General features: G+C 48.4%; 2 protein-coding genes across 3 annotated transcripts in view; one reads left to right on the top strand and one right to left on the bottom strand.

Moving 5' to 3' along the window:
- BOLA3 (bolA family member 3) overlaps positions 1-7326 on the top strand; it is a 63075-nt gene extending 55749 nt beyond the window's left edge. The window contains exon 4 of the mRNA XM_063932114.1: positions 6876-7326. Within this exon, the coding sequence (XP_063788184.1) occupies positions 6876-6941 (66 nt within the window). The 3' untranslated portion in view covers positions 6942-7326. The remainder of the gene's footprint in view (positions 1-6875) is intronic.
- MOB1A (MOB kinase activator 1A) overlaps positions 1-24879 on the bottom strand; it is a 340751-nt gene that overhangs the window by 177977 nt on the left and 137895 nt on the right. The window lies entirely within an intron of this gene.

Genomic DNA, 24879 nt, shown 5'->3' with positions numbered 1-24879 from the left:
AACCTGCTGATAGAAAGCAGGAGGCGATCCTGAAGTCTGTATATACACACTCAGGCATTATACTTAGACCAGCTATTGCGTCAGCATGGATGTGCAGTGCTGCCGCTGCGTGGTCAGATAAACTGTCAGAAAATATTGGCACATTAGACAGAGACACGATTCTGCTAACAATTGACCATATCAAAGACTCAGTCTTTTACATGAGAGATGCACAGAGGGAAATCTGCCGGCTGGCATCTAAAGTAAGTGCATTATCCATCTCTGCTAGGAGATGCTTATGGACTCGCCAGTGGACTGGAGATGCAGATTCCAAAAGGCACATGGAAGTTTTGCCTTATAAAGGGGAGGAATTATTTGGGGATGGTCTCTCCGACCTAGTTTCCACAGCAACGTCTGGGAAGTCAGCATTTTTACCCCATGTCCCCTCACAGCCTAAGAAGGCGCCATTTTATCAGGTTCAGTCCTGTCGGACCCAGAAAAACAAGCGGGGAAAAGGAGGGTCTTTTCGGTCTAGAGGCAGAGGTAGGGGAAAAAGGCTGCAGCAAACAGCAGGTTCCCAGGAACAAAAGTCCTCCCCCGCTTCCTCTTCCAAGTCCGCCGCATGACGGTGGGGCTCCACAGGCGGAGCCAGGTACGGTGGGGGCCCGCCTCATGAATTTCAGCGATCAGTGGGCTCGCTCACAGGTGGATCCCTGGATCCTTCAAATAGTATCTCAGGGATACAAGCTGGAATTCGAGGCGGCTCCACCCCACCGGTTCCTAAAATCTGCCTTGCCGGTTGCTCCCTCAGACAGGGAGGCGGTGCTAGCAGCGATTCACAAGCTGTATTCCCAGCAGGTGATAATCAGGGTACCCCTACTTCAACAAGGCCGGGGTTACTATTCCACACTATTTGTGGTGCCGAAACCGGACGGTTCGGTGAGACCCATTTTAAATTTGAAATCCTTGAACACATACATAAAAAAATTCAAGTTCAAGATGGAATCGCTCAGGGCGGTTATTGCAAGCCTGGACGAGGGGGATTACATGGTATCCCTGGACATCAAGGATGCTTACCTGCATGTCCCCATTTACCATCCTCACCAGGAGTACCTCAGATTTGTGGTACAGGATTGCCATTACCAATTCCAGACGCTGCCGTTTGGACTCTCCACGGCACCGAGGGTATTTACCAAGGTTATGGCGGAAATGATGATACTCCTTCGAATAAAGGGAGTTTTAATTATCCCATACTTGGACGATCTCCTAATAAAGGCATGATCCAAGGAATAGTTGTTAGTGGGAGTAGCACTATCTCAGGAAGTGCTGCGCCAGCACGGCTGGATTCTGAATATCCCAAAGTCACAGCTGGTCCCCACGACACGTCTAATGTTCCTGGGAATGATTCTGGACACAGTCCAGAAAAAAGTGTTTCTCCTGGAGGAGAAAGCCAGGGAGTTGTCTTCTCTAGTCAGAGACCTCCTAAAACCAAAACAGGTATCGGTGCATCACTGCACGCGGGTCCTGGGAAAGATGGTAGCTTCTTACGAAGCAATTCCATTCGGCAGGTTCCATGCCAGAATTTTTCAGTGGGACCTGTTGGACAAGTGGTCCGGATCGCATCTTCAGATGCATCGCTTGATAACCCTGTCCCCAAGAACCAGGGTCTCTCTTCTGTGGTGGCTGCAGAGTGCTCATCTTCTGGAGGGCCGCAGATTCGGCATACAGGACTGGGTCCTGGTGACCACGGATGCCAGCCTACGAGGCTGGGGGGCAGTCACAAAGGGAAGAAACTTCCAAGGACTATGGTCAAGTCAGGAGACTGCCCTTCACATAAATATTCTGGAACTAAGGGCCATTTACGGTGCCCTAAGTCAGGCAAAATCCCTGCTCCTACACCAGCCGGTGCTGATCCAGTCAGACAACATCACGGCAGTCGCCCATGTGAATCGACAGGGCGGCACAAGAAGCAGGATGGCAATGGCGGAGGCCACAGGAATTCTCCGATGGGCGGAGAATCATGTACTAGCACTGTCAGCAGTGTTCATCCCGGGAGTGGACAACTGGGAAGCAGACTTTCTCAGCAGGCACGACCTCCACCCGGGAGAGTGGGGACTTCATCCAGAAGTCTTCCAAATGATTGTAAATCAAGGGGGTCGTCCACAGGTGGACATGATGGCGTCCCGCCTAAACAAAAAACTAGAGAGGTATTGCGCCAGGTCAAGAGACCCTCAGGCGATAGCTGTGGACGCTCCAGTGACACCGTGGGTGTACCGGTCAGTTTATGTGTTCCCTCCTCTACCTCTCATACCAAAGGTATTGAGAATAATAAGAAAGCGAGGAGTAAACACAATTCTCGTGGTTCCGGATTGGCCAAGAAGAGCGTGGTACCCGGAACTTCAAGAGATGATCTCAGAGGACCCGTGGTCTCTGCCGCTCAGACAAGACCTGCTACAGCAGGGGCCCTGTCTGTTCCAAGACTTACCGCGGCTGCGTTTGACGGCATGGCGGTTGAACGCCGGATCCTGAAGGAAAAGGGCATTCCGGAGGAAGTCATTCCTACGCTTATTAAAGCCAGGAAAGAGGTCACAGCAACTCATTATCACCGCATATGGCGGAAGTATGTTGCATGGTGTGAGGCCGAAGGGGCCCCAACGGAGGAATTTCAACTAGGTCGATTTCTGCATTTCCTGCAAGCAGGAGTAAATATGGGCCTAAAACTGGGCTCCATTAAGGTACAGATCTCGGCTCTGTTGATTTTCTTTCAAAAAGAACTAGCTTCAGTACCTGAAGTTCAGACATTTGTTAAAGGAGTGCTGCATATTCAGCCCCCGTTTGTGCCCCCTGTGGCACCTTGGGATCTCAACGTGGTGTTGAGTTTCTTAAAATCACATTGGTTTGAACCACTAAAAACCGTGGATCTGAAATATCTCACGTGGAAGGTGGTTATGTTATTGGCCTTGGCTTCTGCCAGGCGAGTATCAGAATTGGCGGCTTTGTCCTGTAAAAGCCCTTATCTGATTTTCCATGTGGATGGGGAAGAATTGAGGACTCGTCCTCAGTTTCTCCCAAAGGTGGTGTCGGCGTTTCACCTGAACCAGCCTATTGTGGTGCCTGCGGCTACTAGGGACTTGGAGGACTCCAAGTTGCTAGACGTTGTCAGGGCACTGAAAATATATGTTTCCAGAACGGCTAGAGTCAGAAAATCTGACTCGCTGTTTATCCTATATGCACCCAACAAGCTGGGTGCTCCTGCTTCTAAGCAGACTATTGCTCGTTGGATTTGTAATACAATTCAGCTTGCACATTCTGTGGCAGGCCTGCCACAGCCAAAATCTGTCAATGCCCATTCCACAAGGAAGGTGGGCTCATCTTGGGCGGCTGCCCGAGGGGTCTCGGCTTTACAACTTTGCCGAGCTGCTACTTGGTCAGGGGCAAACACATTTGCAAAATTCTATAAATTTGATACCCTGGCTGAGGACGACCTGGAGTTCTCTCATTCGGTGTTGCAGAGTCATCCGCACTCTCCCGCCCGTTTGGGAGCTTTGGTATAATCCCCATGGTCCTTACGGAGTTCCCAGCATCCACTAGGACGTCAGAGAAAATAAGAATTTACTCACCGGTAATTCTATTTCTCGTAGTCCGTAGTGGATGCTGGGCGCCCATCCTAAGTGCGGTTTATCTGCAATACTTGTACATAGTTACTGTTAACTAAATCGGGTTATTGTTGAGCCATCTGTTGAGAGGCTCTGTTGTTTCATACTGTTAACTGGGTTTCATATCACGAGTTGTACGGTGTGATTGGTGTGGCTGGTATGAGTCTTACCTGGGATTCAAAATCCTTCCTTATTGTGTACGCTCGTCCGGGCACAGTATCCTAACTGAGGCTTGGAGGAGGGTCATAGTGGGAGGAGCCAGTGCACACCAGGTAGTCTAAGATCTTTCTAGAGTGCCCAGCCTCCTTCGGAGCCCGCTATTCCCCATGGTCCTTACGGAGTTCCCAGCATCCACTACAGACTACGAGAAATAGAATTACCGGTGAGTAAATTCTTATTTTTCAGTTCCAGGCCCTACCTTTTGGGTTAGCCACAGCTCCCAGAGTATTTACCAAGATTATGGTGGTAATGGCAGCTTATCTCCGCCAGCAGGGGATAAGAATTTTTCCATACCTCGACAATCTTTTAATCCTGGCACAGACGCAGGATTTGCTCTTATGTCATCTGTGACAGACAATAATGTGTCTGCAGAACCACGAGTGGCTCATAAACTAGGCAAACTCGTCTGACTCACTTGGGGGCTGTACTGGGTTCGGTTCTTCAGAGAGTAAGTTTACCTCTGAACAAGATATCCAAGGTCCAGTCAAGGATTCAGGACGTGTTACACAGTCAAAAGGTATCCATTCACCTAGCAATACGTGTGATGGGTTTGATGGTGTCAACATTCGACATGGTGGAGTATGCACAGTTCCACTCAAGGCCTCTGTAGCGTCTGATTCTTGCCAAATGGAATGGGTTTCATCAGACGATAAAAACACAGACCATGCCTCTTACGATAGAAGTAAGAAGGTCATTAGCCTGGTGGCTATAGACATCCCATCTGGACAAGGGGAGACCCCTTTGGATATCAGATTGGGAAATTCTAACGACAGACACCAGTCTCCAGGGCTGGGGAGCAGTGTCAGGAAGGTTGTGTTTTCAGGGGCAATGGACCAGGGAAGAAAGTTGCCTGCCAATAAACATATTGAAACTTCGGGCCATATACATGGCACTGATTCAGGCAAAGGAAATTCTTCGGGGAAAACCAGTCCAGATCCACTCGGACAATGCGGTGACGGTAGCGTACCTCAACCATCAGGGAGGAACTCGCAGCCGAAAAGCGATGGAGGTAAGTCACATACTAACGTGGGCAGAACTTCATCATCCAGCCTTGTCCGTAGTGTTCGTTCCGGGAGTACTAAGCTGGGAAGTGGACTTTCTCAGTCGACACGCCATTCAGGCAAGCGAATGGTCGCTACACCCGGAGGTCTTCCAGACTCTAGTAGACAAGTGGGGGTTGCCAGAGATAGATCTCATGGCGTCCCGTCTGAACAACAAAGTTCTCGCATACGGGTCAAGAACAAAGGATCCCAGTGCGATCTTTGTGGATGCCCTGTCGGTGAGATGGGACTTTTCATCTGGCTTATGTGTTTCCTCCAAGCACCCAGGGTGGTGAGAAAGATAAAGCAAGGGAATGGTGCCGTGATACGAATGGCTCCAGCTTGGCCCAAAAGACATTGGCACACAGATCTGCAGAGGATGTCGATGGATGTTACACTTCTGCTCCCTCAACGTCCAGATCTACTGATGAACGGTTCTTGTTATCACAGACATCTGGATCGACTGTCTTTGACGGCATGGCTCTTGAAACCTCTATCCTGAAGTCAAGAGGATTCTCACAACAGGTAATTCAAACTATGCTCAGAGCAAGAAAACCTTCCTCAGCATTTATCACAGAATATGGCAAACCTATATTCATTGGTGCAGTGAACGGAAAACGGACCCCAAGTCTTTCAGAGTTTCCAGGGTCTTAGCATTCCTTCAGGCAGGAATGGATACAGGTTTGAAGGTGGCTTCCTTGAGAGTGCAAGTGTCAGCATTGACTATGGTTCCAAAAGAAAATTGCCAATTTACAGGATGTGCGTACTTTTTACCAGGGAATGCTGCGCATTCAACCTTCTTTTGTTCCTCCTACAGTGCCTTGGTACTTAAGTCTAGTCCTGAAAGCCCTTCAAGTTGCACCATTTGGATCTTAAATGGTTGACAGCTAAAGTTCTCTTTCTACTGGCTATGGCGTCAGCTAGAAGAGTATCAGAGTTAGGGGCAGTATCATGTTGTTCCCCAATTCTGATTTTTTTTTTTTATCCAGATAAAGAAGTTCTCAGAACTAGATCTGGGTATCTTCCGAAGGTGGTGTCTAAATTCCACCTTAATGAAGAAATTGTAGTCCCGGCTTTCCAGGTACCGGGCCTTTCTGCGGGAGATGCATCGCTGGACTAGGTCCGTGCATTAAGGATCTACGTGTATCGTACCCGTGCCATCAGAAAGACAGATTCTCTCTTCATTCTCTACGGATTTCACAAGAGAGGATGGCCTGCTGATAAGCAGACACTGGCAAGATGGCTTCGGATGACTATTTCAGAAGCATATTCTCAGGCTGATCTCCCTGTTCCGGCTAATGTCTCTGCTCACTCTACTCGTAAGGTAGGTCCATCATGGGCAGCACAACGTGGTGCTTCAGCAGAACAGATATGTAAGGCAGCCACATGGTCTTCCATTAACACATTAATTAGACATTATGCCTTGGATACCTTTGCCTCTGATGACGCTGAATTCGGGCAAAGGATTCTCCTGTCCAATCAGGAGCGTCCCCACCACTAAATTGCTTTGGGAAATCCCATTGTTTTCCTGTGGATAACCTGTGGACCCTGCCGGAGAAATATATGTTATGGTAAGAACTTACCGCTAATAACGGTATTTCTCCTAAGTCCACAGAGATCCCACCCTGACGCACCTGATGTGAGGATCTTTTTACTCACTAACCTCTTCCTTCTTGTATGGGTGGGTGTGCATGTGTGTTCTTATCGCCTGATTAGGGCTATCTATGATGGTCCTGCCTTGAGCTTTGGAATACAACTGATTTGCCTGAGCATGTATATATGGACGGGCTCGATGCATGCTGGGAGGCCGGAAAAGCTTTGACCGATTGGTGCAAATCCGCTGTCGCTTTATCATATCCCATTGTTATTCTGTGGATCCTGTGGACTTAGGAGAAATACCGTTATCAACGGTAAGTTCTTACCATAACGTATATTTCTGTGTTGTGTGGTCTCTCTCAATCCCCATTCTCTTCCTTTTTAGGCTCTACAACAAGAGATTAAGTCAATGCATGGGCTGAGAATATTCACGTCTGTCCCAAAACCTTGAAAGTGACAGAAACAGAATGTGTAACAACCACTGGGAAGCGCTGCAATATGTACGCCCTATACAGGGCTGTATTACAAGAGTTCAGTCACAAAGGCTGGTACAATATTGCACACAGTTTATGGAAATATATTTATATGAAGCTACAGCTATTGCACATATAGTTTTACTACCTAGCCTATGTAGTTCATGTCCTAGCAGAGTGACTATAATACAGCCTGCTCACCTCTTTATCTAGAATATTTCTATCTGTAGGTTCTAGAGCAGGTGCTGCAAAGAAACGCACAAATAAATTCTATATTTTAGTTCCTATGAGCATTAATGAAATCTAATAAAGCTATCATACACTATACTCAACAACTGGCATAATGTACAAATCAAGAAGAAATACTGTGTACCTCTTTGTTTTTATTGGTGTTGTCTGATTTCCAGGTTAGTGTCCTTTAGCCCTCCCTTCATCCTTTACCGTGCTGACCAGTGGCGGTTTTTACCTATGGGCTGCAGGACTGCAGCCACCCACAGCTAAAATCTGCCACCTCAGCTCACTGTCAGTGAAGCTAGATCCAGTACGCGAGATTGCACTGGCTTCACTATGGCTGGCAGTGACTTCCTATTTGAAGTCCTACCTGCCAGTTACAGACATACAGGGCAGTCCCATTGGGAGCTGTTTCCTCCCTCCGGGCTGCATTAGGCAAACAACTGGCTTCCTGCCTCGTCAGCCCTAGCCAGCTTTTATGGGCTGCAGCTGAAGCAGTCCATAAAGGCTGTGGTTTTGCCCATGCGCAATACAGTCACTGATACTGTACATGGGCTGGGTCCTGGTGTCTGTGAACTATATAGTGCAGGCGCTGGGAACCGGGCGGCGGCATGGAGAAGGTTGCGGAGACCTGGAGCATCACCAGCGGCAGCCCTCCTGCTCCAGAAAGGTAGGAGCCGCTGCTGATGCTGACACCTATTTCTCAAAGCTGGGTCCAATCTGGTGGGATCAAAAATCTGGCAATGTATGGGAGCAAATGACAATACGCCATTTGCTCCCAAACACTGAAAAACAGATAATTATCATTCAGATAAATTGGTAAAATCCGTTTGCTTTGACAATTTTTTTTTTTTCTTAACAGTCATTTTTGTCCATTTGCCAGCGTTTGGTTAATTGTCATTTTGCTCCCATAAATTATCAGGTTTTTGTTCCCACCAGACCTATAACACTTTAGGTGTCTCCCCAGCTTTGCTCTTTCCATGGTCTCTTGCATGTTGCTGGTTATTACAGAAATGTAACTAATTAGGCTGGTTGGGATTGGTTGAGAGAATGATATGTAGAAAGCTCTGTACCGGCACGCAATACAGTCACAGCTTCAGTCGGCTGCAGATTAAGTTTTCAAAGAATCTTTATTTCTCTATCGTCCTAGTGGATGCTGGGGTTCCTGAAAGGACCATGGGGAATAGCGGCTCCGCAGGAGACAGGGCACAAAAGTAAAGCTTTCCGATCAGGTGGTGTGCACTGGCTCCTCCCCCTATGACCCTCCTCCAAGCCAGTTAGATTTTTGTGCCCGGCCGAGAAGGGTGCAATCTAGGTGGCTCTCCTAAAGAGCTGCTTAGAAAAGTTTAGCTTAGGTTTTTTATTTTACAGTGAGTCCTGCTGGCAACAGGATCACTGCAACGAGGGACTTAGGGGAGAAGAAGTGAACTCACCTGCGTGCAGGATGGATTGGCTTCTTGGCTACTGGACATCAGCTCCAGAGGGACGATCACAGGTACAGCCTGGATGGTCACCGGAGCCTTGCCGCCGGCCCCCTTGCAGATGCTGAAGTAAGAAGAGGTCCAGAATCGGCGGCAGAAGACTCCTCAGTCTTCTAAAGGTAGCGCACAGCACTGCAGCTGTGCGCCATTTTCCTCTCAGCACACTTCACACGGCAGTCACTGAGGGTGCAGGGCGCTGGGAGGGGGGCGCCCTGGGAGGCAAATGAATACCTATTTTGGCTAAAAATACCTCCCATATAGCCTCCGGAGGCTATATGGAGATATTTAACCCCTGCCAGAATCCGTTAAGAGCGGGAGACGAGGCCGCCGAAAAAGGGGCGGGGCCTATCTCCTCAGCACACAGCGCCATTTTCCCTCACAGAAAGGCTGGAGGGAAGGCTCCCAGGCTCTCCCCTGCACTGCACTACAGAAACAGGGTTAAAACAGAGAGGGGGGGCACTAATTTGGCGTTAAAAATATATAAAAAAGATGCTATAAGGGAAAACACTTATATAAGGTTGTCCCTATATAATTATAGCGTTTTTGGTGTGTGCTGGTAAACTCTCCCTCTGTCTCTCCAAAGGGCTAGTGGGTCCTGTCCTCTATCAGAGCATTCCCTGTGTGTGTGCTGTGTGTCGGTACGTGTGTGTCGACATGTATGAGGACGATGTTGGTGAGGAGGCGGAGCAATTGCCTGTAATGGTGATGTCACTCTCTAGGGAGTCGACACCGGAATGGAGGCTTATTTAGGGAATTACGTGATAATGTCAACACGCTGCAAGGTCGGTTGACGACATGAGACGGCCGACAAACAATTAGTACCGGTCCAGACGTCTCAAAAACACCGTCAGGGGTTTTTAAAACGCCCGTTTACTTTAGTCGGTCGACACAGACACAGACAGGGACACTGAATCCAGTGTCGACGGTGAATAAACAAACGTATTCCTTATTAGGGCCACACGTTAAAGGCAATGAAGGAGGTGTTACATATTTCTGATACTACAAGTACCACAAAAGAGGGTATTATGTGGGATGTGAAAAAACTACCGTAGTTTTTCCTGAATCAGATAAATTAAATAAAGTGTGTGATGATGCGTGGGTTCCCCCCGATAGAAAATTATGGGCGGTATACCCTTTCCCGCCAGAAGTTAGGGCGCGTTGGGAAACACCCCTTAGGGTGGATAAGGCGCTCACACGCTTATCAAAACAAGTGGCGGTACCGTCTATAGATAGGGCCGTCCTCAAGGACCAGCTGACAGGAGGCTGGAAAATATCATAAAAAGTATATACACACATACTGGTGTTATACTGCGACCAGCGATCGCCTCAGCCTGGATGTGCAGAGCTGGGGTGGCTTGGTCGGATTCCCTGACTAAAAATATTGATACCCTTGACAGGGACAGTATTTTATTGACTATAGAGCATTTAAAGGATGCATTTCTATATATGCGAGATGCACAGAGGGATATTTGCACTCTGGCATCAAGAGTAAATGCGATGTCCATATCTGCCAGAAGATGTTATGGACACGACAGTGGTCAGGTGATGCAGATTCCAAACGGCACAAAGGTGTATTGCCGTATAAAGGAAGAGGAGTTATTTGGGGTCGGTCCATCGGACCTGGTGGCCACGGCAACTGCTGGAAAATCCGCCGTTTTTACCCTAAGTCACATCTCTGCAGAAAAAGACACCGTCTTTTCAGCCTCCGTCCTTTCGTCCCTATAAGATCATATCTGCCCAGGGATAGAGGAAAGGGAAGAAGACTGCAGCAGGCAGCCCATTCCCAGGAACAGAAGCGTTTCCACCGCTTCTGACAAGTTCTCAGCATGGCGCTGAGACCGTACAGGACCCCTGGATCCTACAAGTAGTATCCCAGGGGTACAGATTGGAATGTCGAGACGTTTCCCCTTCGCAGGCTCCTGAAGTCTGCTTTACCAAGGTCTCCCTCCGACAAGGAGGCAGTATGGGAAAAAATTCACAAGCTGTATTCCCAGCAGGTGATAATTAAATTACCCCTCCTACTACAAGAAAAGGGGTATTATTCCACACTATATTGTGGTACTGAAGCCAGAAGGCTAGGTGAGACTTATTCTAAAAAATTTTTTTTGAACACTTACAAAGGTTCAAATCAAGATGGAGTCACTCAGAGCAGTGATAACGAACCAGGAAGAAGGGGACTATATAGTGTCCCGGGACATCAGGGATGCTTACCTCTATGTCCCAAATTTGCCCTTCTCACTAAGGGTACCTCAGGTTCGTGGTGCAGAACTGTCACTATCAGTTTCAGACGCTGCCGTTTGGATTGTCCACGGCACCCCGGGTCTTTACCAAGGTAATGGCCGAAATGATGATTCTTCTTCGAAGAAAAGGCGTCTTAATTATCCCGTACTTGGACGATCTCCTGATAAGGGCATAGTCCAGGGAACAGTTGGAGGTCGGAGTAGCACTATCTCGGATACTGCTACAACAGCACGGGTGGATTCTAAATATTCCAAAATCGCAGCTGATCCCGACGACACGTCTGCTGTGCCTAGGGATGATTCTGGACACAGTCCAGAAAAAGGTGTTTCTCCCGGAAGAGAAAGCCAGGGAGTTATCCGAGCTAGTCAGGAACCTCCTAAAAACAGTGCATCATTGCACAAGGGTCCTGGTAAAAATGGTGGTTTCCTACGAAGCAATTCCATTCGGCAGATTTCACGCAAGAACTTTTCAGTGGGATCTGCTGGACAAATGGTCCGGATCGCATCTTCAGATGCATCAGCGGATAACCCTATATCCAAGGACAAGGGTGTCTCTCCTGTGGTGGTTATAGAGTGCTCATCTTCTAGAGGGCCGCAGATTCGGCATTCAGGATTGGATGCTGGTGACCACGGAGCCCAGCCCGAGAGGCTGGGGAGCAGTCACACAAGGAAAAAATTTCCAGGGAGTGTGATCAAGTCTGGAGACTTTTCTCCACATAAATATACTGGAGCTAAGGGTAAATTTATAATGCTCTAAGCTTAGCAAGACCTCTGCTTCAAGGTCAGCCGGTATTGATCCAGTGGGAAAAACATCACGGCAGTCGCCCACGTAAACAGACAGGGCGACACAAGAAGCAGGAGGGCAATGGCAAAAACTGCAAGGACTTTTCGCTGGGCGGAAAATCATGTGATAGCACTGTCAGCAGTGTTTCATCCCGGGAATGGAAACTGGGAAGCAGACTTCCTCAGCAGGCACGACCTCCACCCGGGAGAGTGGAAACTTCATCGGGAAGTTTTTTCCACATGATTGTAAACCGTTGGGAAATACCAAAGGTGGACATGATGGCGTCCCGTCTGAACAAAAAACGGGACAGGTATTGCGCCAGGTCAAGAGACCCTCAGGCAATAGCTGTGGACGTTCTGGTAACACCGTGGGTGTACCAGTCGGTGTATGTGTTCCCTCCTCTGCTTCTCATACCTAAGGTGCTGAGAATTATAAGACGTAGAGGAGTAAGAACTATACTCATGGCTCCGGATTGGCCAAGAAGGACTTGGTACCCGGAACTTCAAGAGATGCTTACAGAGGTCTTATGGCCTCTGCCGCTAAGAAGGGACTTGCTTCAGCAAGTACCATGTCTCTTCCAAGACTTACCGCAGCTGCGTTTGTCGGCATGGCGGTGGAAAGCCGGATCCTAAGGGAAAAAGGCATTCCGGAAGAGGTCATTCCTACCCTGGTCAAAGCCAGAAAGGAGGTGACCGCACAACATTATCACCACATGTGGCGAAAATATGTTGCGTGGTGTGAGGCCAGGAAGGCCCCACAAAGAAATTTCAACTCGGTCGTTTCCTGCATTTCCTGCAAACAGGAGTGTCTATGGGCCTCAAATTGGGGTCCATTAAGGTTCAAATTTCGGCCCTGTCGATTTTCTTCCAGAAAGAATTGGCTTCAGTTCCTGAAGTCCAGAAGTTTGTCAAGGGAGTATTGCATATACAACCCCCTTTTGTGCCTCCAGTGGCACTGTGGGATCTCAACGTAGTTCTGGGATTCCTCAAATCACATTGGTTTAAAACCAGTCAAATCTGTGGATTTGAAGCATCTCACATGAAAAGTGACCATGCTCTTGGCCCTGGCCTGGACCAGGCGAGTGTCAAATTGGTGGTTTTTTCTCAAAAAAGCCCATATCTGTTTGTCCATTCGGACAGGGCAGAGCTGCGGACTCGTCCCCAGTTCTCTCCCTAAAGGTGGTGTCAGTGTTTCACCTGAACCAGCTTATTGTGGTGCCTTGCACCTACTAGGGACTTGGAGGACTCCAAGTTGCTAGATGTTGTCAGGGCCCTGAAAATATGTTCCAGGACGGCTGGAGTCAGGAAAACTGACTTGCTGTTATCCTGTATGCACCCAACAAACTGGGTGCTCTTGCTTCTAAGCAGACTATTGCTAGTTGGATGTGTAATACAATTCAGCTTGCACATTCTGTGGCAGGCCTGCCACAGCCAAAATATGTAAATGCCCATTCCACAAGGAAGGTGGGCTCATCTTGGGCGGCTGCCCGAGGGGTCTCGGCTTTACAACTTTGCCGAGCAGCTACTTGGTCAGGGGCAAACACGTTTGCTAAATTCTACAAATTTGATACCCTGGCTAAGGAGGACCTGGAGTTCTCTCATTCGGTGCTGCAGAGTCATCCGCACTCTCCCGCCCGTTTGGGAGCTTTGGTATAATCCCCATGGTCCTTTCAGGAACCCCAGCATCCACTAGGACGATAGAGAAAATAAGAATTTACTTACCGATAATTCTATTTCTCGGAGTCCGTAGTGGATGCTGGGCGCCCATCCCAAGTGCGGATTATCTGCAATACTTGTACATAGTTACAAAAATCGGGTTATTATTGTTGTGAGCCATCTTTTCAGAGGCTCCGCTGTTATCATACTGTTAACTGGGTTTAGATCACAAGTTGTACGGTGTGATTGGTGTGGCTGGTATGAGTCTTACCCGGGATTCAAAATTCCTCCCTTATTGTGTACGCTCGTCCGGGCACAGTACCTAACTGGCTTGGAGGAGGGTCATAGGGGGAGGAGCCAGTGCACACCACCTGATCGGAAAGCTTTACTTTTGTGCCCTGTCTCCTGCGGAGCCGCTATTCCCCATGGTCCTTTCAGGAACCCCAGCATCCACTACGGACTCCGAGAAATAGAATTATCGGTAAGTAAATTCTTATTATCTCTACCCAATTAAAACATTTCACAGAGTAAAAGTGCAGTTCTTATAACCATGGCATTTTATTACTATTTTTTGCTACCTATCCTTCATGTTAATGATGTGACAGTGACATGATCCATCTCCATTACATGTTCCTTCCCCTAGATCATCTAAGTGACTCCATACACCATGGTACAGATGTCCTTCCTCATCGTTGCTGCAGTCAAGTTAAACAGACGAACACATGCCTTTGAGTAGTTGCACTAGATCCCTACCTACACGAGAATAAGTAATAATGGTGAAGTGCAATGGTAATAGACACAGGGGGCCTAATTCAGACCTGATCGCTAGCAGGCATTTTTGCACTGCTGCGATCAGAGAGTCGCCGCCTACAGGGGGAGTGTATTTTAGCTGTGCAAGTGTGCCAAACGCATGTAACAGAGCTGTACAAACAGATCTTGTGTAGTCTCTGAGAAGCCCAGGACTTACTCAGCTGCTGCGATCACATCAGCCTGTACAGGACCGAAAATTGACGTCCGGAACCCTCCCTGCAAACGCTTAGACACGCCTGCGTTTTTCCAACCACTCCCAGGAAACGGTCAGTTGCCACCCACAAACGGCTTCTTCCTGTCAATCTCCTTGCGATCGGCCGTGCGAATGGACTCTTCACACAATTCCATCACTGAGCGGTGATCCGCTTTGTACCCGTGCGACGCGTCTGCGCATTGCGGTGCATGCGCAGTTTAGACCTGATCTAACGAAAATGCAGCCAAGCGATCAGGTCTGAATTAATGCTTACGTGTGAAATAACCAACTACCAAGGGATTTACAAGGGAGATCCCATGCAGAATGCTGGCCAAACTCTGATGTATTTTTTTTTAAAGGGGCAATCACTTACAAGGCATGGTTTTGCCTTGTAAGGGATTGCCACTTTAAAAAAAATGTCCGAGTTCGGCTGGCATCTTGCACGGCCGCCGAACTAGGGTGGCATTGCATCCGACCCCATATGTGTTTGTTTTTTTTACAATGGTTGGTGGTGCTCCCCTGAGTAAGAAAAAAACAATACGAATATGGAGAAAAAGAAGATTTAAAACGTAACTTTTAATATATCGTGAATTTTTTTTTAAAAAACGGAGGAAGAAACCCCAAATAGAATGTTTGCAGTACCAACTTATAAAAGTTTACTTGCCTTTATTGTAAGACAAATGTAAGTAGTTTATTACCACATTGCACGTGTCCTATTTTTTCACTTTATACTGAAATACTTTACATGTAATTCATGTTTCACTTTGAGAGTCCACAAGTAAAGAGACAAATTGTAAAAGTATGTGGACCAACCAATTGTGTTTCCAAAGTCACCCAGTATCAGAAATTGTTGGTTGTTAATATTCACTGCAATGTAATTAAATCATAGACGGAAATCTTGCTGTATGCCAGACAGTACAGAGACTGGCAAGGTTCAGATAAACTGTACTACAGATATACAAAGCAGCAGTAGTTAACAAAAGGTTAAGATTAAAAGTATTTGGAAAATAGTGCTCTTAATAATACACATCATATTGATAATTACAGCGTCAAGTGCATATGAAATTGTCACAAGGTAGTTATACAGGCAATACAGGATCAGTATGGGATCCTGGTGGTCAAAATACCGATGCAGGAATCCCGACAGTCGCCCAACCTCGAGCGCAGCGCATCCACTCGCAGACTTGCAGCACTTCGGGCCCGGTGGTGACCGGTCGCCACAAGGTTCTATTCCCACTCGGGTGGTGGCGTTGACCACCACCCAAGAGGGTTTTTTGGCCGGCTGTTGGGTTTTCGACCACCGGGTTCCTGACAGTCGCGAATATAACTGCATACCAGCAATACAGCTTCATATGCCCCATTAAGGGAAAAGAGAAGCATAGAAGCCACACAGGTGAATTAATCTCCAGATAATTGTTACAGATAGTTAAACAAGCAGTGCAGCTTAGTATGTCCTACTGAATACAGGGAAAGACGTAGTAACCATGTGGGCAGATTGGTCTCAATAAAAAACAATAAGGCGATCTCCAAGTGCCGCTACATAGACTTCCGATCCATATGTCACTGTGGTCCTCAAAGGGAAAGTATATGCATTAATGGGAAAGTTTCTCTATATGTTTATAAGTGGTACCACCGGAGAACTGACCTGTTTAAAAAAAAAAAATGCGTTCCCATAAAGGTATCTTTAAAACTTCATATGTTCAAATGGTTTGTCTCGGGACTGGCAGTTAGGAACCCCTCAGTACCCGGCTTACCTTGACAATAAGCCCTACATTCACTGCAAGGAATCTTTAGGGGTCTCCACTCCTGCGTTGTCCTCCTGTGTCACTTTCCACACAATGACTCCCAATAGTACGGTATAAATCAGAAAAAAGTGGATTTCTCTGGCTGGTTCCACAGGATAACATTGGGATATGTCAGAGCGACAGCGGAAATGGCACCAAACGGTCACAAGCTTTCTGGCCTCCCAGGATACATCGGGGCTTCACCATATAATCCCGCCCACTGACTCAGTCAAATCAGTTTTTTGTTTGGTGCGGCAGGAGCCGGACCATGGTCACTGGGCTGCTGTTAATAAAGCAGCCTGAAGCTTTTGTTATTTTATTTTTATAGTCTTACTATGTTTTCTCTGACGTCCTAGTGGATGCTGGGAACTCCATAAGGACCATGGGGAATAGACGGGCTCCGCAGGAAAAAGATTAGGTACTATCTGGTGTGCACTGGCTCCTCCCTCTATGCCCCTCCTCCAGACCTCAGTTAGAATCTGTGCCCGGCCAGAGCTGGGTGCTCCTAGTGGGCTCTCCTGAGCTTACTAGTAAAGAAAGTATTATTAGGTTTTTTATTTTCAGTGAGCTTCTGCTGGCAACAGACTCACTGCTACGTGGGACTAAGTGGAGAGAAGCAAACCTACCTGCTTGCTGCTAGCTTGTGCTTCTTAGGCTACTGGACACCATTAGCTCCAGAGGGTTCGAACACAGGCACCTGTCCTCGATCGTCCGTTCCCGGAGCCGCGCCGCCGTCCCCCTCACAGAGCCAGAAGAACAGAAGCTTGAAGACGACGAAATCGGCGGCAGAAGACTCCTGTCTTTATTTTAGGTAGCGCACAGCAGCTGTGCGCCATTGCTCCCAGCACACTTACACACTCCGGTCACTGCAGGGCAGGGGGGGGGGGCGCCCTGGGCAGCAATTGAAGTACATTTTGGGAATAGAAATACATATATACAGTCTGGCACTGTATATATGTAAAAAACCCCGCCATTTTTTACACAGAAAGTGGGACAGAAGCCCGCCACTGAGGGGGCGGGGCCTTCTTCCTCAGCACACCAGCGCCATTTTCTCTTCACAGCTCCGCTGGAAGCAGCTCCCCAGGCTCTCCCCTGCAGTATCCAGGTACAAGAAGGGTAAAAAAGAGAGGGGGTGTGTCGGTATGGCTGTGTCGACATGTTTGATGAGGAGGGTTACGTGGAGGCGGAGCAAGGGCAGATAAGTGTGGTGTCGCCCCCGTCGGGGCCGACACCTGATTGGATGGATATGTGGAAGGTCTTAAACGACAATGTAAGCTCCTTACATAAAAGGTTTGATGACGCTGCAGCCTTGGGACAGCCGGGGTCTCAGCCCGCGCCTGCCCAGGCGACTCAAACCGTCAGGGGCTCATAAACGCCCTCTATCTCAGATGGTTGACACAGATGTCGACACGGAGTCCGACTCAAGTGTCGACGATGATGAGGCACATTTACAGTCTAAAATTACCAAGGCCATCCGATACATGATTATTGCAATGAAAGATGTATTACACACTTCTGAGATTAACCCTGTTAATACCAAGAGGGTTTATATGTTTGGGGAGAAAAAGCAGCCAGTGACTTTTCCCCCATCTGATGAATTAAATTAATTATGTGAAGAAGCGTGGAGTTCCCCTGATAAGAAACTAGTGATTTCTAAGAGGTTACTGATGGCGTACCCTTTCCCGCCAACGGACAGGTTACGTTGGGAAACATCCCCTAGGGTGGACAAGGCGCTGACACGCTTATCTAAAAAGGTGGCCCTGCCGTCTCAGGATACGGCCGCCCTAAAGGAGCCTGCGGATAGAAAGCAGGAAGCTATCCTGAAGTCAGTGTATACACACTCTGGTACTCTACTGAGACCTGCTATTGCTTCAGCCTGGATGTGTAGTGCTGTAGCAGCATGGACAGATACTCTGTCAGACGACATAGATTTTCTCGACAGGGATACTGTTTTGCTAACCCTGGGCCATATAAAAGACGTTGTCTTATATATGCGGGATGCTCAGAGGGACATTTGCCTGCTGGGCTCTAGAATTAATGCTATGTCCATTTCTGCCAGGAGGGTCTTATGGACTCGGCAATGGACAGGAGATGCTGATTCTAAAAAACACATGGAGGTTTTGCCTTATAAGGGTGAGGAATTGTTTGGGGACGGTCTATCGGACCTCGTGTCCACAGCGACAGCTGGAAAGTCGACTTTCTTGCCTCAGGTTTCCTCACAGCCTAAGAAAGCACCGTATTATCAAATGCAGTCCTTTCGTTCTCAGAAAGGCAAGAGGGTCAGGGGCGCATCCTTTCTTGCCAGAGGCAGGGGCAGAGGTAAGAAGCTGCACCATGCAGCCAGTTCCCAGGAACAAAAGTCCTCCCCTGCTTCCACTAAGTCCACCGCATGACATTGGGGCTCCACAGGCGGAGCCAGGTGCGGTGGGGGCGCGTCTCCGAAACTTCAGCAACCAGTGGGTTCGCTCACAGGTGGATCTCTGGGCTGTACAAATTGTATCTCAGGGATACAAGCTGGAATTCGAAGCGACTCCCCCCCGCCGTTACCTCAAATCAGCCTTGCCAGCTTCCCCCATGGAAAGGGAGGTAGTACTGGCGGCAATTCACAAGCTGTACCTCCAGCAAGTGATTATCAGGGTCCTCCTCCTTCAACAGGGAAGGGGTTACTATTCCACAATGTTTGTGGTACCGAAACCGGACGGTTCGGTGAGACCCATTCTGAATTAAAAATCCTTGAACACTTATATAAAGAAATTCAAGTTCAAAATGGTATCGCTCAGAGCGGTTATTGCAAGCCTGGAAGAGGGGGATTTTATGGTGTCGCTGGACATCAAAGATGCTTACTTGCATGTCCCCATTTACCCACCTCACCAGGAGTACCTCAGATTTGTGGTACAGGACTGTCATTACCAGTTCCAGACGTTGCCGTTTGGCCTGTCCACAGCACCGAGGATATTTACCAAGGTAATGGCCGAAATGATGATACTCCTTCGGAAGAAGGGAGTTATAGTTATCCCGTACTTGGACGATCTCCTCATAAAGGCGAGGTCCAGAGAGCAGTTGTTGATCAGCGTAGCACTCTCTCAGGAAGTGTTGCAACAGCACGGCTGGATTCTGAATGTTCCAAAGTCGCAGCTGATTCCTACGACGCGTCTGCTTTTCCTGGGCATGATTCTGGACACAGAACAGAAGAAGGTGTTTCTCCCGGTGGAGAAGGCCCAGGAATTAGCATCTCTGGTCAGGGACCTCCTGAAACCAAAACAGGTATCGGTGCATCACTGCACGCAAGTCCTGGGAAAGATGGTGGCTTATACGAAGCCATTCCCTTCGGCAGGTTCCATGCAAGGATCTTTCAGTGGGATCTGTTGGACAAGTGGTCCGGATCGCATCTTCAGATGCATCGGCTGATCACCCTGTCCCCAAGGGCCATGGTGTCTCTTCTGTGGTGGCTGCAGAGTGCTCACCTTCTCGAGGGCCGCAGGTTCGGCATACAGGACTGGGTCCTGGTGACCACGGATGCAAGCCTCCGAGGATGGGGGGCAGTCACTCAGGGAAGAAACTTCCAAGGGCTGTGGTCAAGTCTGGAGACTTCTCTACACATAAATATACTGGAACTAAGGGCTATTTACAACGCCCTGAGTCAAGCAGAGCCCCTGCTTCGAAACCGGCCAGTGCTGATTCAGTCAGACAACATCACGGCGGTCGCCCATGTAAACCGCCAGGGCGGCACAAGAAGCAGGATGGCAATGGCGGAAGCCACAAAGATTCTTCGGTGGGCGGAGAATCACGTGCAAGCACTGTCAGCAGTGTTCATTCCGGGAGTGGACAACTGGGAAGCAGACTTCCTCAGCAGACACGACCTCCACCCGGGAGAGTGGGGACTTCATCAAGAAGTCTTCACACAGATTGCAAAGCGATGGGAACTGCCACAGGTGGACATGATGGCGTCCCGCCTCAACAAAAAGCTAAAAAGATATTGCGCCAGGTCAAGGGACCCTCAGGCGATAGCTGTGGATGCCCTAGTGACACCGTGGGTGTACCAGTCGGTATATGTGTTTCCTCCTCTTCCTCTCATACCCAAGGTACTGAGAATAGTAAGAAAGAGAGGAATAAGAACAATACTCATTGTTCCGGATTGGCCAAGAAGGACTTGGTACCTGGAACTGCTAGAAATGCGCACAGAGGACCCATGGCCTCTGCCTCTCAGACAGGACCTGCTGCAACAAGGGCCCTGTCTGTTCCAAGACTTACCGCGGCTGCGTTTGACGGCATGGCGGTTGAACGCCGGATCCTAGTGGAAAAAGGCATTCCGGATGAAGTTATTCCTACGCTGATAAAGGCTAGGAAGGACGTGACAGCAAAGCATTATCACCGTATATGGTGAAAATATGTTGCTTGGTGTGAGGCCAGGACGGCCCCTACAGAGGAATTCCAGCTGGGTCGATCCCTGCACTTCCTACAGTCAGGGGTGACTATGGGCCTAAAATTGGGGTCCATAAAGGTCCAGATTTCGGCCCTATCCATTTTCTTTCAAAAAGAACTGGCTTCACTGCCTGAGGTTCAGACGTTTGTTAAGGGAGTGCTGCATATTCAGCCCCCTTTTGTGCCACCAGTGGCACCCTGGGATCTTAACGTTGTGTTGGATTTCCTGAAATCCCACTGGTTTGAGCCACTTAAGACCGTGGAACTAAAGTATCTCACGTGGAAAGTGGTCATGCTGTTGGCCTTAGCATCGGCTAGGCGTGTGTCGGAATTGGCGGCTTTGTCATGTAAAAGCCCATATCTGATCTTCCATATGGACAGGGCAGAATTGAGGACTCGTCCCCAATTTCTCCCAAAGGTGGTATCATCGTTTCATTTGAACCAACCTATTGTGGTGCCTGCGGCTACTCGGGACTTGGAGGACTCCAAGTTGCTGGACGTAGTCAGGGCTTTGAAAATATGTTTCCAGAACGGCTGGAGTCAGGAAGACTGACTCACTGTTTATCCTGCATGCACCCAACAAGCTGGGTGCTCCTGCTTCAAATCAAACTATTGCTCGCTGGATCTGTAGCACGGTTCAGCTGGCTCATTCTGCGGCTGGATTGCCGCATCCAAAATCAGTAAAAGCCCATTCCACAAGGAAGGTGGGCTGTTCTTGGGCGGCTGCCCGAGGGGTCTCGGCATTACAGCTTTGCCGAGCGGCTACTTGGTCGGGTTCAAACACCTTTGCAAAGTTCTACAAGTTTGATACCCTGGCTGAGGAGGACCTTGTGTTTGCTCATTCGGTGCTGCAGAGTCATCCGCACTCTCCCGCCTGTTTGGGAGCTTTGGTATAATCCCCATGGTCCTTACGGAGTTCCCAGCATCCACTAGGACGTCAGAGAAAATAAGAATTTACTCACCGGTAATTCTATTTCTCGTAGTCCGTAGTGGATGCTGGGCGCCCGTCCCAAGTGCGGACTTTCTGCAATACGTGTATATAGTTATTGCTTAAATAAGGGTTATTGTTATGAGCCATCCGTTGAGTGAGGCTCAGTTGTTGTTCATACTGTTAACTGGGTAAGGTTATCACAAGTTGTACGGTGTGATTGGTGTGGCTGGTATGAGTCTTACCCTGGATTCCAAAAATCCTTTCCTTGTAATGTCAGCTCTTCCGGTCACAGTTTCCCTAACTGAGGTCTGGAGGAGGGGCATAGAGGGAGGAGCCAGTGCACACCAGATAGTACCTAATCTTTTCTTTAGAGTGCCCAGTCTCCTGCGGAGCCCGTCTATTCCCCATGGTCCTTACGGAGTTCCCAGCATCCACTACGGACTACGAGAAATAGAATTACCGGTGAGTAAATTCTTATTTTTTTATTTTTTTGAGTGACTTTTCTTAACAGCGTCTTAAACGCATATTAGAAAGAGTCGCTCCAACAACTCTCCACCGGGTCGCAACAACGCTTACCTTCGCGGTATAGTGCTGTCTCGACGGGCGTCTGTGTAGGATGATTCTAGCAGGTCCAGCAGACGTAACCAGGCTGTGGCCGGAGCATGGGGAGAAGGTAAGTCTATGGATTTCCTCTTACTAGGGGTTCCGGACACGGCTACACTGTATTGGTGGAGACTACAAACAGTGTGTTGATGTGCCGACCACTCTTAGGTGCGACAGCGCTACGCTCTAGGGATCATAGGCGCCAGGACTAGGTTGAGTCCGCGATCTTTAGAGTTTAAGTCAACAGGGGGAATTAGATGCTCTCCTGGCCGCCCCTCCCCCAAGTTCATGACTAGTTTCCGCACGTCTCCCGTCCATGAACTGAATGACCTCACTTCTGTCTCAGACGCTACCACGAGGGTACTCTGTCGCAGCTTAGGCGCTGCGGTTGTGTACACTAGAAATTGCCGGACCGAGTCGCAGGCCTTAGCGTCTGCAAACACGTGGCATTCACCGAGCGTCCGTGTCCGTTAGTGAGCGTCCGTGTCTTTCATCAGTTATCAGACCGGCAGCACCAGTAGCGTCTGAATCCACTCAGCGTCTTGCGAGCGTATTTGATGGATATGGAAGCGTGGTGAGTCTCCCTGTATCCCACTCTATGGAGGAAAGGTTATACAGTACTAACATTCTCTCTACTTGTTAGTATGAATTGTTAATTTTGGTACATATTGCATATGAGATCTGTATATTACTGTTGTTTCTGCATGTTATGTTTGAAAAAAAACAGTTAAAAACAGCAATACAATTTCTCTTCCGTCCTAGAGGATGCTGGGGACTCCGTAAGGACCATGGGGAATAGACGGGCTCCGCAGGAGACATGGGCACTACAAAGAAACTTTAGAATGGGTGTGCACTGGCTCCTCCCTCTATGCCCCTCCTCCAGACCTCAGTTAGATCCTGTGCCCAGAGGAGACTGGGTGCTTTCAGGGGTGCTCTCCTGAGTTTCTCTGTAAAAAAGAATTTTGTTAGGTTTTTTATTTTCAGGGAGTCCTGCTGGCAACAGGCTCCCTGCGTCGTGGGATTGAGGAGAGAGAAGCAGACCTACTTCAGTGATAGGCTCTGCTTCTTAGGCTACTGGACACCATTAGCTCCAGAGGGATCGGAACGCAGGTCTCACCCTAGCCGTTCGTCCCAGAGCCGCGCCACCGTCCTTGCAGAGCCGGAAGATAGACGCCGGGTGAGTATACGAAGAAAGAGGGCTTCAAAGGCGGCAGAAGACTTCGGATCTTCACTGAGGTAACGCGTAGCGGTAACGCTGCGCGCCATTGCTCACACACACACACACACACACACGGATGGGTGCAGGGCGCAGGGGGGGCGCCCTGGGCAGCAATAATCCTCTTGGCTGGCATAAATAATTGTATATTAAGCTGTGGCATTATTATATACAATCCCCCGCCAGGTCTTTTGTATTTTGAGCGGGACCGAAGCCCGCCGCTGAGGGGGCGGAGCTTGATCCCACAGCACTAACCAGCGCCATTTTCTCCACAGCACGCTGCTGAGAAGCTGGCTCCCCGGACTCTCCCCTGCTGAACACGGTGGCAGAGGGCTTTAAAGGAGGGGGGGGGGGGGGGGACACACATAATTTTGGCGCAGTCAGTATGTATATATATATATATATATATATATATATATATATATATATATTTATATATATATATAAAAGCGCTATATATATATATATATATATATATATATATATATATATATATATATATATATATATATATATATATATATATATAAAAGTAGAGGAAGAAACAGCAGAGCGCCTACAGTGTAGTATCCCTTGAGTTAATTTTCGTCACACGCAAGAATAAATATTGCGTACCGGATTACGGCTTGACTTAAGGCCTATCGGTCCCCAGGTCTTCTAGTCCACTTCTCTGTCGGAATCTAGATAGAATCAGGAGACAGGGAATCGCTATATAGCGTAGTAATTACTCGTAGATTGATGTCAAAATTTTACGTCTCGTATAAGATTACATGCGTACCAGATAAAACAATTATTTGTGCCGGTCAGTATAAATACTTCAGTACTGGTCCTCATCAGATGGTAGCAGTCATCTGGAAACCCTGTGTCTAGAACGACCAGGCATGCATTAGAGAAATACAGTCCACAGCCAAAGTGTCAGGAGAAAAAGGTCCAAGTCCTGGGATGGCCAGGGAAGGGTGCAAGCTAGGATCAGGGTGTCCTGAGAAGAAAGAAGAGGTGTCCTCCACCTGGGGATACAGGGTTAGCCTCCCTGGGCAGGTGGAAGCAACACAGGGGGTGTTGCTTCCACCTGCCCAGGGAGGCTAACCCTGTATCCCCAGGTGGAGGACACCTCTTCTTTCTTCTCAGGACACCCTGATCCTAGCTTGCACCCTTCCCTGGCCATCCCAGGACTTGGACCTTTTTCTCCTGACACTTTGGCTGTGGACTGTATTTCTCTAATGCATGCCTGGTCGTTCTGGAAACAGGGTTTCCAGATGACTGCTACCATCTGATGAGGACCAGTACTGAAGTATTTATACTGACCGGCACAAATAATTGTTTTATCTGGTACGCATGTAATCTTATACGAGACGTAAAATTTTGACACCAATCTACGAGTAATTACTACGCTATATAGCGATTCCCTGTCTCCTGATTCTATCTAGATTCCGACAGAGAAGTGGACTAGAAGACCTGGGGACCGATAGGCCTTAAGTCAAGCCGTAATCCGGTACGCAATATTTATTCTTGCGTGTGACGAAAATGAACTCAAGGGATACTACACTATAGGCGCTCTGCTGTTTC

This window comes from Pseudophryne corroboree, chromosome 6, assembly GCF_028390025.1.
Source record: "Pseudophryne corroboree isolate aPseCor3 chromosome 6, aPseCor3.hap2, whole genome shotgun sequence".
NCBI lineage: Eukaryota > Metazoa > Chordata > Amphibia > Anura > Myobatrachidae > Pseudophryne > Pseudophryne corroboree.
The sequence above is the reverse complement of the archived record's forward strand: the minus strand, read 5'-3'. Positions and strand labels throughout refer to the sequence as shown.